At 41.1% G+C, this 12,631-nt stretch overlaps 1 protein-coding gene across 5 annotated transcripts in view; it reads right to left on the reverse strand.

The window, feature by feature from the left end:
- The window catches only part of NPRL3 (NPR3 like, GATOR1 complex subunit), a 90,181-nt gene that overhangs the window by 39,348 nt on the left and 38,202 nt on the right, over window positions 1–12,631 (reverse strand). For all 5 annotated transcript variants that reach the window (XM_019507497.1, XM_019507499.1, XM_019507502.1 and 2 more), the window contains 3 exons: window positions 11,100–11,229; window positions 8,156–8,230; window positions 3,921–4,074 (listed from right to left, as the gene is read on the reverse strand). In XM_019507497.1, the coding sequence (XP_019363042.1) occupies window positions 3,921–4,074; window positions 8,156–8,230; window positions 11,100–11,229 (359 nt within the window). The remainder of the gene's footprint in view (window positions 1–3,920; window positions 4,075–8,155; window positions 8,231–11,099; window positions 11,230–12,631) is intronic.

A 12,631-nucleotide genomic window follows, 5' to 3' on the forward strand; every position in this document is an offset into this window, starting at 1 on the left:
CTCGGCAACAAGGGCACACTGCTGGCTCGTATTCAGCTTACTGTCCACTCTAACCTTCAGGTTCTTTTCTGCAGGGCTCCTGCCCAGCCAGTTAGCCCCTAGCCTTTACTGGTGCATGGGATTGGTCTCTCCTAAGAGCAAGACTTTGTACTTGTCCTTGTTGAACCTTATGAGATTCCTTTTGGCCCAATCCTCCAATCTGTCTAGGTCATGTTGAATCCTAGCCCTACCCTCCAGCATATCTACTACTCCCCCCAGCTTGGTGTCATCTGCAAATTTGCTGAGGGTACACTTTATGCCATCTTTCAGGTAGTTCCAGACACTGAACAAAACTGGCCCCAGGACCGAACCCCAGGGGCATTCTACTTAATACTGGCTCCCAACTAAACATCAAGCCATTGATTACTACTCTCTGAGCCCGATGATCCAGACAGTTTTCTATCCACCTTACAGTCCGTTCATCCAGCCCATATTTCCTTAGCTTGCCTGAGAGAATGTTGTGAGAGACTGTATCAAAAGCCTTGTTAAAATCAGGGTACACCACATCCACCATGTAACAGAGCACAAGTTGTGCTCTGTTACTCAAAGGGGCTGAGCTAGCAGCAGAACAGCCTACAGGTGGCTGCAATCCCCATCAGGAATCACATGGCCAGCCAAGAGCCACCTGATTGGGGAAGCGGGCCCAGCTGCTAGACATAAAAAATAGCAGAGCCAACAGTTTGCTGCAGGCAGCCAGAGAAGGAACATCGCGCAGCTGGAGCTGCTGCTCAGAACACCCTGGAGGTATAGCGCAGGAGCTATGGGGAAGGTGGAGGCTACTGGTCCTGGGGCATGACCTAAAACTACACCCTGCTGGGCCTGGGTGGTGTAGTGGGACTGCCAGTGGCGGGGCAGTCTCCAGGAAATGTCATACCTGTGCCTCCCCAATGAAGGGCAAGTATGGGACACCAGAAAGCCTCAGCCCCCGCTGCCTTGCAGGTTACCCTCTGGAGGGGAAAGGCTAGGGTAGCACACCCCAAAGACAAAGCAAGGGCCCAGGCTCACAGCGAGTCCTGAGGTGTATGAAGGAGCTGGGTGTGAGGCAGCCCTGAGCCCATGGAGGAGCAAGGGGATTGAGGCCCAGTGTTGGGCAAGGGGATTAAGGCCCCAGTGTGGAGGTGTGAGGGGACAAAGAGGATCCTAAGCCAGGCAGGGAGCTGAAGAAAAGGGAGGGGTTGAAAGCTTCGAGTAAATGAGATTGAGAGCCCAGTGCAAGGACACAGAGATTGAGAGTCCTGACATGAGGGCATAGAGATGGCAATCTATAGTGTGAGGGCACAGGAGTGAGAATCCCGACATGAAGCACTGGAGTGAGGGTCCTGGTGTGTGGGCACTGGATCACAGGCCGGGTCTTAGGCCATGGATCCCATCTGCGGGGCATGGGACATGGTATAAGGGGAGGTTCAGAGCTGTATATATAGGCCCTTGACATCAGGGCAAGTAAATGGGCAGCCTCCTGCCTTGTTATCAACTTTATACTGGTTACACTAAAGGCGTGGCAGAAGAGCAGTTTGCCCTGAAACAAGTAGGTGGGCCAATGTTCAGACCAGTCCCAGGATACCCACTTGTTACACACATCCACAGAGCCAGTCATCTCATCATAGAAGGCAATCCAGGCATGACTTGCCCCCTGGTGAATCCATGCTGACTGTTCCTAATCACCTTCTTCTCCTCCAAGTGCTTAGAAATGGATTCCTTGAGGATCTGCTCCATGATTTTTCCAGGGACTGGGGTGAGGCTGACTGGTCTGTAGTTCCCTAGATCCTTTCTCCCTTTCTTAAATATGGGCACTATGTTTGCTCTTTTCTATTTATCCAGGATCTCTCCCAATTACCATGAGTTCTCAAAGATGATGACCAGTAGTTCTGCTATCACATCAGCCAGCTCCCTCAGTACCCTCAGGTGCATCCTGTCCAGCCCCACGGACTTGTAGACATCCAGCTTTTCTAAGTAGTCCCTAACCACTGAGGGCTGCTCACATCCTCCCCAAACTGTGCTGCCCGGTGCAGTAGTCTGGGAGCTGACCTTGCCTGTGAAGACTGAAGCAAAAAAAGGCATTGAGCGCTTCAGCCTTTTCTGCATCCTCTGTCACAAGGTTGCCTCCCCCATTCAGTAAAGGACCTACACTTTCCCTGATCCTCCTTTTGCTACTGACATACTTGTAGAAACCCTTCTTGTTACCATTCACATCCCTTGCTAGCAGCAACTCCAATTATGCTTTGGCCTTCCTGACTTCATCCCTGCATGCCCAAGTAATGCTCTTATATTCTTCCCTAGTTATCGGTCCAAGTTTCCACTTCTTATATAAGTTTCCTTTTTGTGATTTTGTTTATTGAAGAGTTCCCTAAGCCAAGCTGGTCTTCTGCCATACTTGCCATTGTGCTAGCCCTCCCCAGTTAGGATCAGGCTCTGGAGCCCTGCGCTGCCCTTACCCAGCCTTCACATGCCAGGATCAGGTCCTGCATTGACCTGAATGTCTGATCTAGCATGCAAGATCATGGCCTATGAGGCTCCCCACAGGATTCGTGGGGAGCCCTGCAGGCCAGATGACATTTCTGGGTAGCAAGATGTGGCCTGTAGGCTGGAGGTTGAGCACCCCTGCCTTATAACATACCACAATGTAAAAACAAGGGAGATAAGAGGTTCCCAACATGCTGCCACTACAATACAGGAGGAGCTTTTATCATTATTTAGATGCACAGTCAACCCTATCCAAAAGGTTCAGAGCAGCTTACAATAAAAAGCAACCTACAGGTAGGAAATAATTGTAGACTCTCCAAACAAAACCCCTAAACCTGAAAACTCCAACCGTTTCCCCTCCCCACCTCTCCAACTACTGCTTCCTTGCAAACCCTCTGGCCAAGCCCCACCACACTTCCCAATCACATTTGCATCCAGATGTAAGAAACCACTTCCCACTGCCCCCCTTTCCCACCCACTCACACTTCCCCTTCCTCACGCAAGACAAGATTCTTCCTACCTCTCCTACAGAGAGGCTGTGGCTATTCCAAAAAGCACATTGCTTTCCCCTCCTCCTCCCCACCCCAAAACAAGCACAGCACCGAATCCAAAAGAACTACAACAAGGAAGTAACAGAAAGACCCATGCCTCAATCCCTAACGAAGTGCACCCTTGAGAGTTGTCCTTTGTCAAAACATGCCTAGGCACCTGCCCAAGGAGGCTCCCTCGCTTTTTTAGGGTCTTCTGGCTGACTTGGTCCTTCTCACTCCATTCAGGTGATCAAGACAGTCCTCCTGCAATGGCAGCAATTCTTCAGCCCAGAGCTACTTCCCAGCACATTAGATTAAATATGCTCAGACGATGCTAGGAAGGTAAAAATGCTCACACTAACGAAAAAGGGAAAAACTCATAGTCCTTGCAAATCTGACCCAGGGGAAAAATGAATTTCCTGACCTTAATTTGGCAATTGATTTGAACCTGAGGGGAAGAGCAAAACCCTCTAAACAAGGTAACCCAAAAGGTTTCTAAGGACTGTCAGGATGCCCTAGTCAAACCTCCTACCTCAAGCACAGCCAATTATCAAAGCTTGAGAGAAATGAGGGAAAAAGTCCAGAAGCCAATAAAACATTCACAAGAGGGGGGAAAACATTCCTTCCTGGCCCCACGAGACAGCCAGCCTGAAACACTGGGCTAAGATGAAAAACCAATTTTGTCCAAGATCCCTCCCAATGGGATGGTAATTCAAGACTCCAAAAACTAAAGGTCAGTTCACTAGGTCACTGTGTTACCTGTCATCTTCATTTCTGTTACTGCCTTGCTGCTACGAGAAGTATGTACAAAATTAAAATTCTCAGACTGTTTTAATTTATGAGGATCTATGACATTTTCTTTCAGTAAAATAAGCTGAGCTCAGAACTCACTTTCTGACATGGCAGATACTTCATCTTGAATGGCTAAGATCAGCTTGGCCTCTCTGGTCAGGTACTGGCAACGACGTTCCTCGTGCTGTAGAACTATGGCAATTCGACGGGAGAGATTATGTAAGCAGTTTATCACAGATGGGTCTGCATTGGCCTATATGCAATATAGAAACAGCTGGTCAGTTTTTCAGCAATTTTGGGTATGGATAAATGTACATTTTAGCCACTTTGAAAGGGAAGGGGGACACCTGTTATGATTTAATTCTTATGTCTATTTAATCCTGTAGCATTACAAGTTAGTTAAACTGCACCAGCTCAGATTCTGAGCTAAGCAGGGTTAAAGCTGGATTAGTTTTGTTACACCTGTACAATTACAGGATTATGCAGATGAAAGAAGTGCATTTTAACAGCTTGAATTAGTATTCTCTGACAGTGAAACAATGGCCATATCTGTCTATACTCTCTAAAATATATGAAAAGTAGACTAATATGTCTCCAGATAAACAGTCAAATAAATTACCTTTAACAGTTACCAGGGAGACTGACCTTCAAACTGGGTGTTAAGAGAAAGGAGATTTCTCTTGAATTATTTAGCAGTTTAGCAGAAGTACAGAGACCAAAAACAACAGCAAGTCCAATAAATATTACTAGGCCAAAGAGTCATGAAAAATATGACACAGAAGTTCCAAATGTGTATAATTCAAAAAATGAAGAAAACTAAAGAAATAATTACCCATTTCAGTATTTTATTCACCTAACTGTTATCAACTCTCTTACTAAGTTAGATCAGCTATAGAACACACCTTCAGTAATTTAAGTTTTTAGAAGTAATTTAAACTTCACGCTACTGAGAAATCAGAAGAACATCAATACATTCAAATACAAAAGCACTGGAAGGACAAGGAAGGTAGGCACTTAGCCACAAATCATTCTCTCCATGTGGCAGATTAGTATTTTAGTCACTAGTATGACAAATGCTAACTATTAAAGACCTAGAAAACATTATCCCACTTTTAACCCAAGAGAAAATGGAACTGGTTTTTCACACCTCACAAACACTATATATTAAAAATATTTCATTTTTATAAAGCCCTAAAATAAAAAGTTAGGAAACCTATCAATTCCATGCAGCTGATAAGGTGGGGCTCATTTGCTTCAAGTCAGCAAGGGTGCAGCAGTAAGCTGCTGTATGTCTGTTAAGACATTTAAAGGACTGGAAGGTTCAGCCAACAGATAACTTGGCATCTGAACTAGCAAACTGTGAATCAGCATTTCTGAACTCCAGCATTTTGCTGAGTCAAAGTATGTTGATGTACTGTAACTCAAGCACAGCAGGATCACTGCTGATTACATTTGCGTCTTTGCCTGCTGTGTCTGTCTGCTGCAGATGGCCTGTTATCTTAAAGTATCCCCACCCACAGCATGGAGAGGTTTGCAGCAATAAGCTACAGCATGGAGAAAAATTCAATTTGCTGAACATATTCCCACAGACTTCACAGCTGTCTATAAAATAGAAAATGTCATTTTGGTAAATGGATCGTAGTGATACTAAAAAAAGATGACAAAGTACATCACAAAGTCCACAGAGTGATCAAAAACTGAATATATATTATTTAAATGCCATGCTCGATTTGCATTATTAATGCTATGGAATTAGTCTCTGGGCTAGGAAGAAAAACCCAGAGATGGGAAATCCAAAACTGGGCCTGCATATGGCAGTTTTTACATTTCAGCTGGTTGAGCCAGGATTCTCTAATATATGTGTATGGGGTATGCAGACCCTATTATATAACTAGGTACAAGAAAAAAGGGTAAAAAAGGTACAAAAATGGTTCAAATTCTATGCCCAGGTGCTGGGTAGTGCCTTCCCCTGCTCTTGCTCACACTATTAGAAAACCATACTATTTCATAGTATCTGACAAAGTAGATTATTGCCTAGGAAAGCTTATGGCCCTCCCTTCAAGTCTAAGGTATCACCCTACCCTATGTTCTACATTATTTGAAAGATTTTCCTTTTAAAACTTCAATAAATAAATACATGGGAATAAGTAGGAATAAACTCTACATGTGGGCAACAAAGGAGACTGACTCAAAAAAACCTGAAGTATGACTCAAACTTAAAACAATATTGTTCTGATGCATCACTTCAGGAAGGCTTGTAAGGAAAATTAATATTTATTTTTTCTGCAAAACTCTCAGATCTTTATTTCAGCATACCTGGGACTTCATCTGAATGAAAAGGGAAGGACAAGAACATGTAGGGACACCCAGCCAAATACCATTTTCAGCAAAAAGCCATCTACAGATCAAACCACGAGCTTCTGATCCAGGAAAAAAAGATATACAACTTGGACCAGATCAGAATCAGAATATTGAGCTAAAAAAGGAAAGGAGATTTTCAACTTCCACTTTCCCCAAAAACCTGAGACTGAAGATAGTAATTTCATTCTTGAGGTATAAGTATTAAAATCTTTGTTTCTAAGTCTCTTTTTTCATTACCATGTATTAGTCACTGCAAATGAACACATCAGGAAATTTTTGCTTCATTATTTGAGTGACTCAATGATTGCTACAATTAAGAATACAAAACAACTCTTATACCTCCATTTTCACTCACTCCTAAATTCTCAAAAGGCATTAACTTGAGCTGAAATTGTCCCAGTCTTGCTCTTCCTGATGTTTTCTCTTATTATTTCTACTTTGAAGGCAATCTCTTCTGCCATTTTTGAGCAAACGGAAACATAACAGCCACACCTCCTCTTGATTATTTATTTCAAACACAAAAAACTAAACTACTGAGTTCCTGAAAATAGTTAGAGGAAGAACATGCACAAAGTTGCACTTAGGAAAAGAGCTGAACATTCAATCATGAATGTCTGAAATGGACATAACGAGCTTAGGTGGAAGTGTCCTCAATTCAAACAGACCACAAACTCCTGGAGAACTAATCCCGACATACAAAAATGGAGCCCTCCCATTCCAGGGCCAGGCCTACAGCTACCTTACTCTTTCATCTTCCTAACAAAGTTTACTTTTCAGTGGGCTATCATTAGTTCTCATGTTTGTACAAATGCCCAATCAGTCTAATCTGTGGGGAAGACGTTTAAAGAAGCATCATAGCCCCACAGTTACTCTAGGGCTCTACTGTCCTGCTAGCAAATGGATCCCCAACGTACAGCCTTACTAACTTAAAAAGGTACCTCCGTGGATCTTCAAGCACACACATACTTGATGCAACTTTAATAATGTAGAGATCCAGATATAGTAACAAGAACCACCAACACACCTATCAAATAATACATGCATTATTCCACATTTCACAGAGCCAGCAGTTCCTTCCTTAAAATAAAAATGTCTGAGCCTCCAGGAGTAGTATCTGCATTTATTCTTTTAAACAATGGTCAAGAGCTACTTAGTTTTCATTCTCAAGCACCGAATTGTTACATTGGTTTTGTAGCATGCAAATAGTCTTCTCTGTTCTTACGCTTTTGATTACATAGGGGTCTGCAGGAATCCATTTAAGGTAATGCATACCTTAAAGTACACAGGTTATGCATCCCATTCAAATAACCCTTTCAGTAGGAAATAACCCTTTTCATTTACTTGCAAGACAATAAAAACTTGAGGAAGGGTATAGAGGGACTGATTAGAAGGGCTAAATACCAAAAAAACACAAAAAAAATCCTTAGTGACCGCATGTGGAGAGAAGGGGACAAAACGATGGAAACACACCAATATTTAAAACTGTGCAAACACCAGTAAAAGAAAGGAATTACCAGCTACTGTATTATGAGAAATAACTCAGAATGAGATGATGAACATATGAGCTATCAAAAAAATCCTTCTGAAAAAAAATTGCCTATGGAAAAAAAACAGGAGAGAAAGAGGCTTTCATCACTTGAGGCAATTAAGAAGCTCAAGAAAATACCCTGCAGGGAACAATCATGCACTCACCCCACGCAATGGACCCAAAACGCTGAAATAAATTTTCAGTCTCAATTTCTATGACTGCGTGATTTTACAGATTTTAATTATGTAGCTTAAATGTCACATTTGATAGTGTTTTTGCATTTATTTTTATACAATTTCAAATTAATGACATTTGTATTTTAATAAAAGAAGACTGTGAATATGTTTCATTGAAATATTACTGGTATCTGAAATATAAGTATTTTAAAACAAGAAACATGGGTATAAAATCCATTCTTTAATGAGCTAGGATGGACTATGCTTACCCTTAAGGCAAATACAACATTGAAGAGAATCATGGTAGGCATCTCTCTCTTTGGTGAGGGGTCAGTTTTAGATACCTGCACAATATTTAAAAAACAAACAGATAAAGAAGCAAAGATCACTGCATTTGAACACTGGACTGAAAATAAAGGCTGACCGCATCAAATTACCACAGATGCTATTAATTAGGATGAGATGAACATGTACCATCAAACCTCAACCCATAAACTCAGAATTAGTATTTTTAATGGACTTACTCAGTTTTCTCCATTTACTTACCAGAAACTTATTAAATCAATATGCTTATATCACAAAATCATGTTTTTGAGGAATTCTGGAGAGAGCCCATCTGCTTCAGAAAACTATTTTTTTTCCCTTAGTACATGGAAATTTATACCATTTAACAGAACTGCTCTTATTTAGATTAATTTTCCATTGCACTTTACTGTTAAGTGCCCTATACATTTATTCCTTTAGAGGAGATTCTTATTTGTACACCAGCTAATTTGTAGAAAATCTATTCTTTTTAACAAACAGCTTCAAGGTGGCCTTTACTGAACTGCCATTTTAAGGTGAGAGAAGGGGTACAGAAAAAAAACCCCTACAAATAAAATTCACTCTTAGTAGCAGTTGAATTTCCATTGTTCCACTAAGTGTCACCACAAGATGGAGTAGGAGATCCAAGTGACATGTCTACTAGTGTTGTTACATGTTACAATTATCAAGTACTGAATCTATGAAATTTTAAGAGGCATTAAAATTAGAATGTGCTCTAAACAGCCCCACATTGAGGCTTAATATAGGGGTGGGCAAAATGCGGCCTTGTCAGGCCATTCTAGCTGGCCCACAGGGTCCCTAAAAAATGTAGAAAATTAATATATATCTGCCCCTGGCTGCCTGTCATGCGGCTCTCTATGGCTTGCCAAAGCTCAGTAAGCGGTCCTCCACCCGATATAATTGTCTGCCCCTGGCTTCACACCACTGCTGAACTCCACAGCTCTGACTTGCCACTAGAGGGCTGGCAAGCAGAGACATAGCCAGGAGCCTAGATGCCTGGGATCAAGCTGTGCTGGTGGGGTGGGGGAGCAGTGACAGAACTGGAGACAAAAGTGCTAATTAGCAGTTCCCTCTTGCTACCTGGAGACTGAAAGATGTTTTCTTAGTATAGACTGAACCACAACTTAACCACAAAGAACTCAGTCATATGGATGGGAAAGGAGCCATATCCTTCTGTAATGCATGAATGCTTGCATTTTAAGTGCCTTTATTACATGTAACCACACCCTAAGTATCCCACAAACTACACACTGAACTAGAACATAATCTTGACAGGTGCCAAGAGTCCTCAGTTGATGCTGCACCCCCAAACAATGAACAGGACCATTTAACAGTGTTCTTAAAAGAACAACTCCCCCCCCACACACACCAGAAACTGAAAAGAATAAGGGAAACTTGTTTTCTACAGACTCATTGGTATTTGGATTAATGACATGAGAGGGCAACACCAAGCTCTGAAGTTTCAACAAGCCTATTTGGTCTCCAGTAGTAAAAAAGATTCCATACGCTTGTTGCACTTTCCTAAGTACCTTTTTAAAGGGCTTAACAAGCAATTCTGTCCCTATTCAAGTCAAAAGAAGTACTACCACTGATCTCAAATGGGAACTACATAAGACTTTGTAACACCCCTTGTCCAGGGTAGAATAAGGGAGGTGCCTTTTCCCACTCAAACCATAGGGAATGTTTTGAGACAGAATGACAATACAGAGATGGGTAAAGTCAAGGGCACAGCCATAAGCAGCCAGGATCTACCTGATCAGGAACCGTTAAAGAACCTTAGTGTACTTCTTGTGGGCTGCTGGAAGACATGAAAGCAATTGAATGATTGGGTTTTGAGGAAAGTTATGCCTCATTCCCCAAATCTATGACCTGCTAGGACAAATGTGCATGGTAGACTACATGATTCTGGGAATGATGAAAAAAAATCCTCAAACCCCAAAGCACATGATTACTAGTTGACAGCCACATCAGCAGCCCTGGGCAAGTGCAGCTGGAAGGTAGAAAGCTCCCCACTCTCAGACATTTTTTTGTTTACTTGGCAATTCTTTCACTCTCAGACCCTGAAAACCCACTCCACTCCAACATACAGCATTTACAAATTGAAGTCTCAGCTTAGAAATATTTAAATGGCCTCGTCTACAAAGAAAATCCACGACTTGAACACAGATCTTTCTGAAACAACCCTAGCACTGGTGACCCTGAAAAGGTAGAAAAAGTAAAGATAGCTTCCAACATCTTTATCATGCTGTGACTTACACCTGCTAAAAAGGAAATTTAATTGACACTGTGATAAACTCTGATACAGAAAACTTGTCTATACAAGTTTCTATGGGTACGGACACATTTGGGGCCATTTCAGAAAGACAGCAACTGTTATGTTCTAATTTTTACATGTGGCAAAGTGGAAGTGATACAAATGTAGCAAAACCACTTCAAACCTAATGCTGCTTCATCCAACCTTTAAATTGGATCAGTTTTTCCAAAGTGTGCTGTTCCCAGCTTGTTCACACATAACAATTAGAATCTAGCAGCAGCTGAACTTTGAAACATTCTCCTTTTGAAACAGCTCCAAAAATATGAGCCTTCACAACCAATTTAGTACTATCACTGGTTACACTGCAATTATCTTTGAACCAGTGATGGGGGTTACTTCAGTAAAATTTCAAGTACAAACATAACTGAGGATAAGCATTCAATATAAAAATTTATTAACATTATGAAATAATTGAGAAAAAAACTTCTAACACTATAGTTTTAAAAATGTATCAAAGTAAAACTGCACAATTTAGGTTCTAAATTTCTTAAATTAGGTTGCTGCTGCTCTGTCCACAGCAGTTCTAGGAAAAAAGCTATTCTTCACTGTACACTTCAGCAGCTTTCTTACCATACCTGTCCCAGGGCATGCTGCAGCAAGGTCGGATGGCCAACAAAACGAACATTATCAATCTTCAGCTCAAATTTTTTGCCACACATGTCTGATTTTGTAGCCAAAATTGTTGCCAGGATCACATCTGAAAACCTTCAAGAGTGGAAATATGTTACTATATTCATCAAAAAAAACCCACACACCCACAAATATCCCCCCAGCTGAAATGCAAATTTATTTAATTTGAATTACTTGGAGTATGTTAAACAACATATTTGGATTTATGCACTTCAAATGCTAATTATAAAAATTAAAGAACCTTTACAATAACATCTTTCAAATCAACAGAATTATAAAATAAGAGGCATCAAAGACAAAGACCGGAGTTCCATGCTTATTTAATTACATGCTCTTAGAAACCTATGGAAAGGTTAGATGCAGTTTATTTTCAAACATATAAAAACAGTTTAAGTTAGCCATTGCCTGAATTTAGCTGCACGCTAATAAACTTATTAAGCAACTTGATATCAGAACAGCTGATCACTCAAGCAGACAAAGATCTTTTAACTAGCCAAGTACAGAGGCTGGTTTTATTCAATTAAAACCATGCTCATGCCGTCTGTCCCTTCTCCTCCAAACCCATTAGTGTCATTCACAGTTTCATAGTTGTTGGGGCTCGAAGGGACCTTACAGACCATCGGGCCCATCCCCCCTGCACTTGGGCAGGAAAGACTGCTGGGATTAAAAGCTATTATTCTGAGATGCACTCAGTCTATGGCCAAAATATCATTGATGGCCTGCAAAGAAGTGATATATGTCACAAAGTGTTAGCTTTTCAGTTGCTAAACTACATTTAAGGAAGTTAATCAAGTATATCCAATCTCAATGCACTCTCTCCATAAAAATAATTGTGGTAACCGCATAAATGTTACTAGATTCACTGGGAAAGGATGTAGTCTATGAGCTTGCAGATGGAAGTGGCAAGTGTCCACGCACCATTAAAACATGGGACATAAAAGCTATGACAGGAACCCTTCCAATATTGCATAGATTGCAGTTGTTCTTATACAGTTCTAATCTCTGAGTTTTTATACTGCATCCACTACCATATTTTCTGAGATAGGGTGCTCAGATAATAATAAAAAGACCTAATTTAACGAACTGTGGGGAATGCATTTTTTCAGTTTAAGGATTGTGCAGACATCATTGAATTATTAATGCTCTTTCCTCAACTGCCCTTTTAGAAGTCCCACTGAAACCAAAGCAAATCAATTAGACATCTAAAGAGTATTTAAAAAAAAATTGTAAAGTTTACCTTGGTTCCTTTTTTCCTTTTTTTTGTAAACATGTACTGAAGTGTGTCACCCATCCCCCTTTCCAAAACAGCTATCCTAGATAACATAGTATCGCCTAGAAAAAAGGACACACACGGGTGTGGGTTGTAGTCTCCTTATCTTTTGTCAGCAAATGAGCCTTTACTATTTAAAGAAGGAATTAATGTAAGACATATTTCTGGTCCCGCCAAATAATCTTTTAATGCGTTTACCCACAAATG

The sequence above is a fragment of the Gavialis gangeticus genome, unplaced genomic scaffold (assembly GCF_001723915.1).
Source record: "Gavialis gangeticus isolate Ggan-Ray unplaced genomic scaffold, GavGan_comp1, whole genome shotgun sequence".
NCBI lineage: Eukaryota > Metazoa > Chordata > Crocodylia > Gavialidae > Gavialis > Gavialis gangeticus.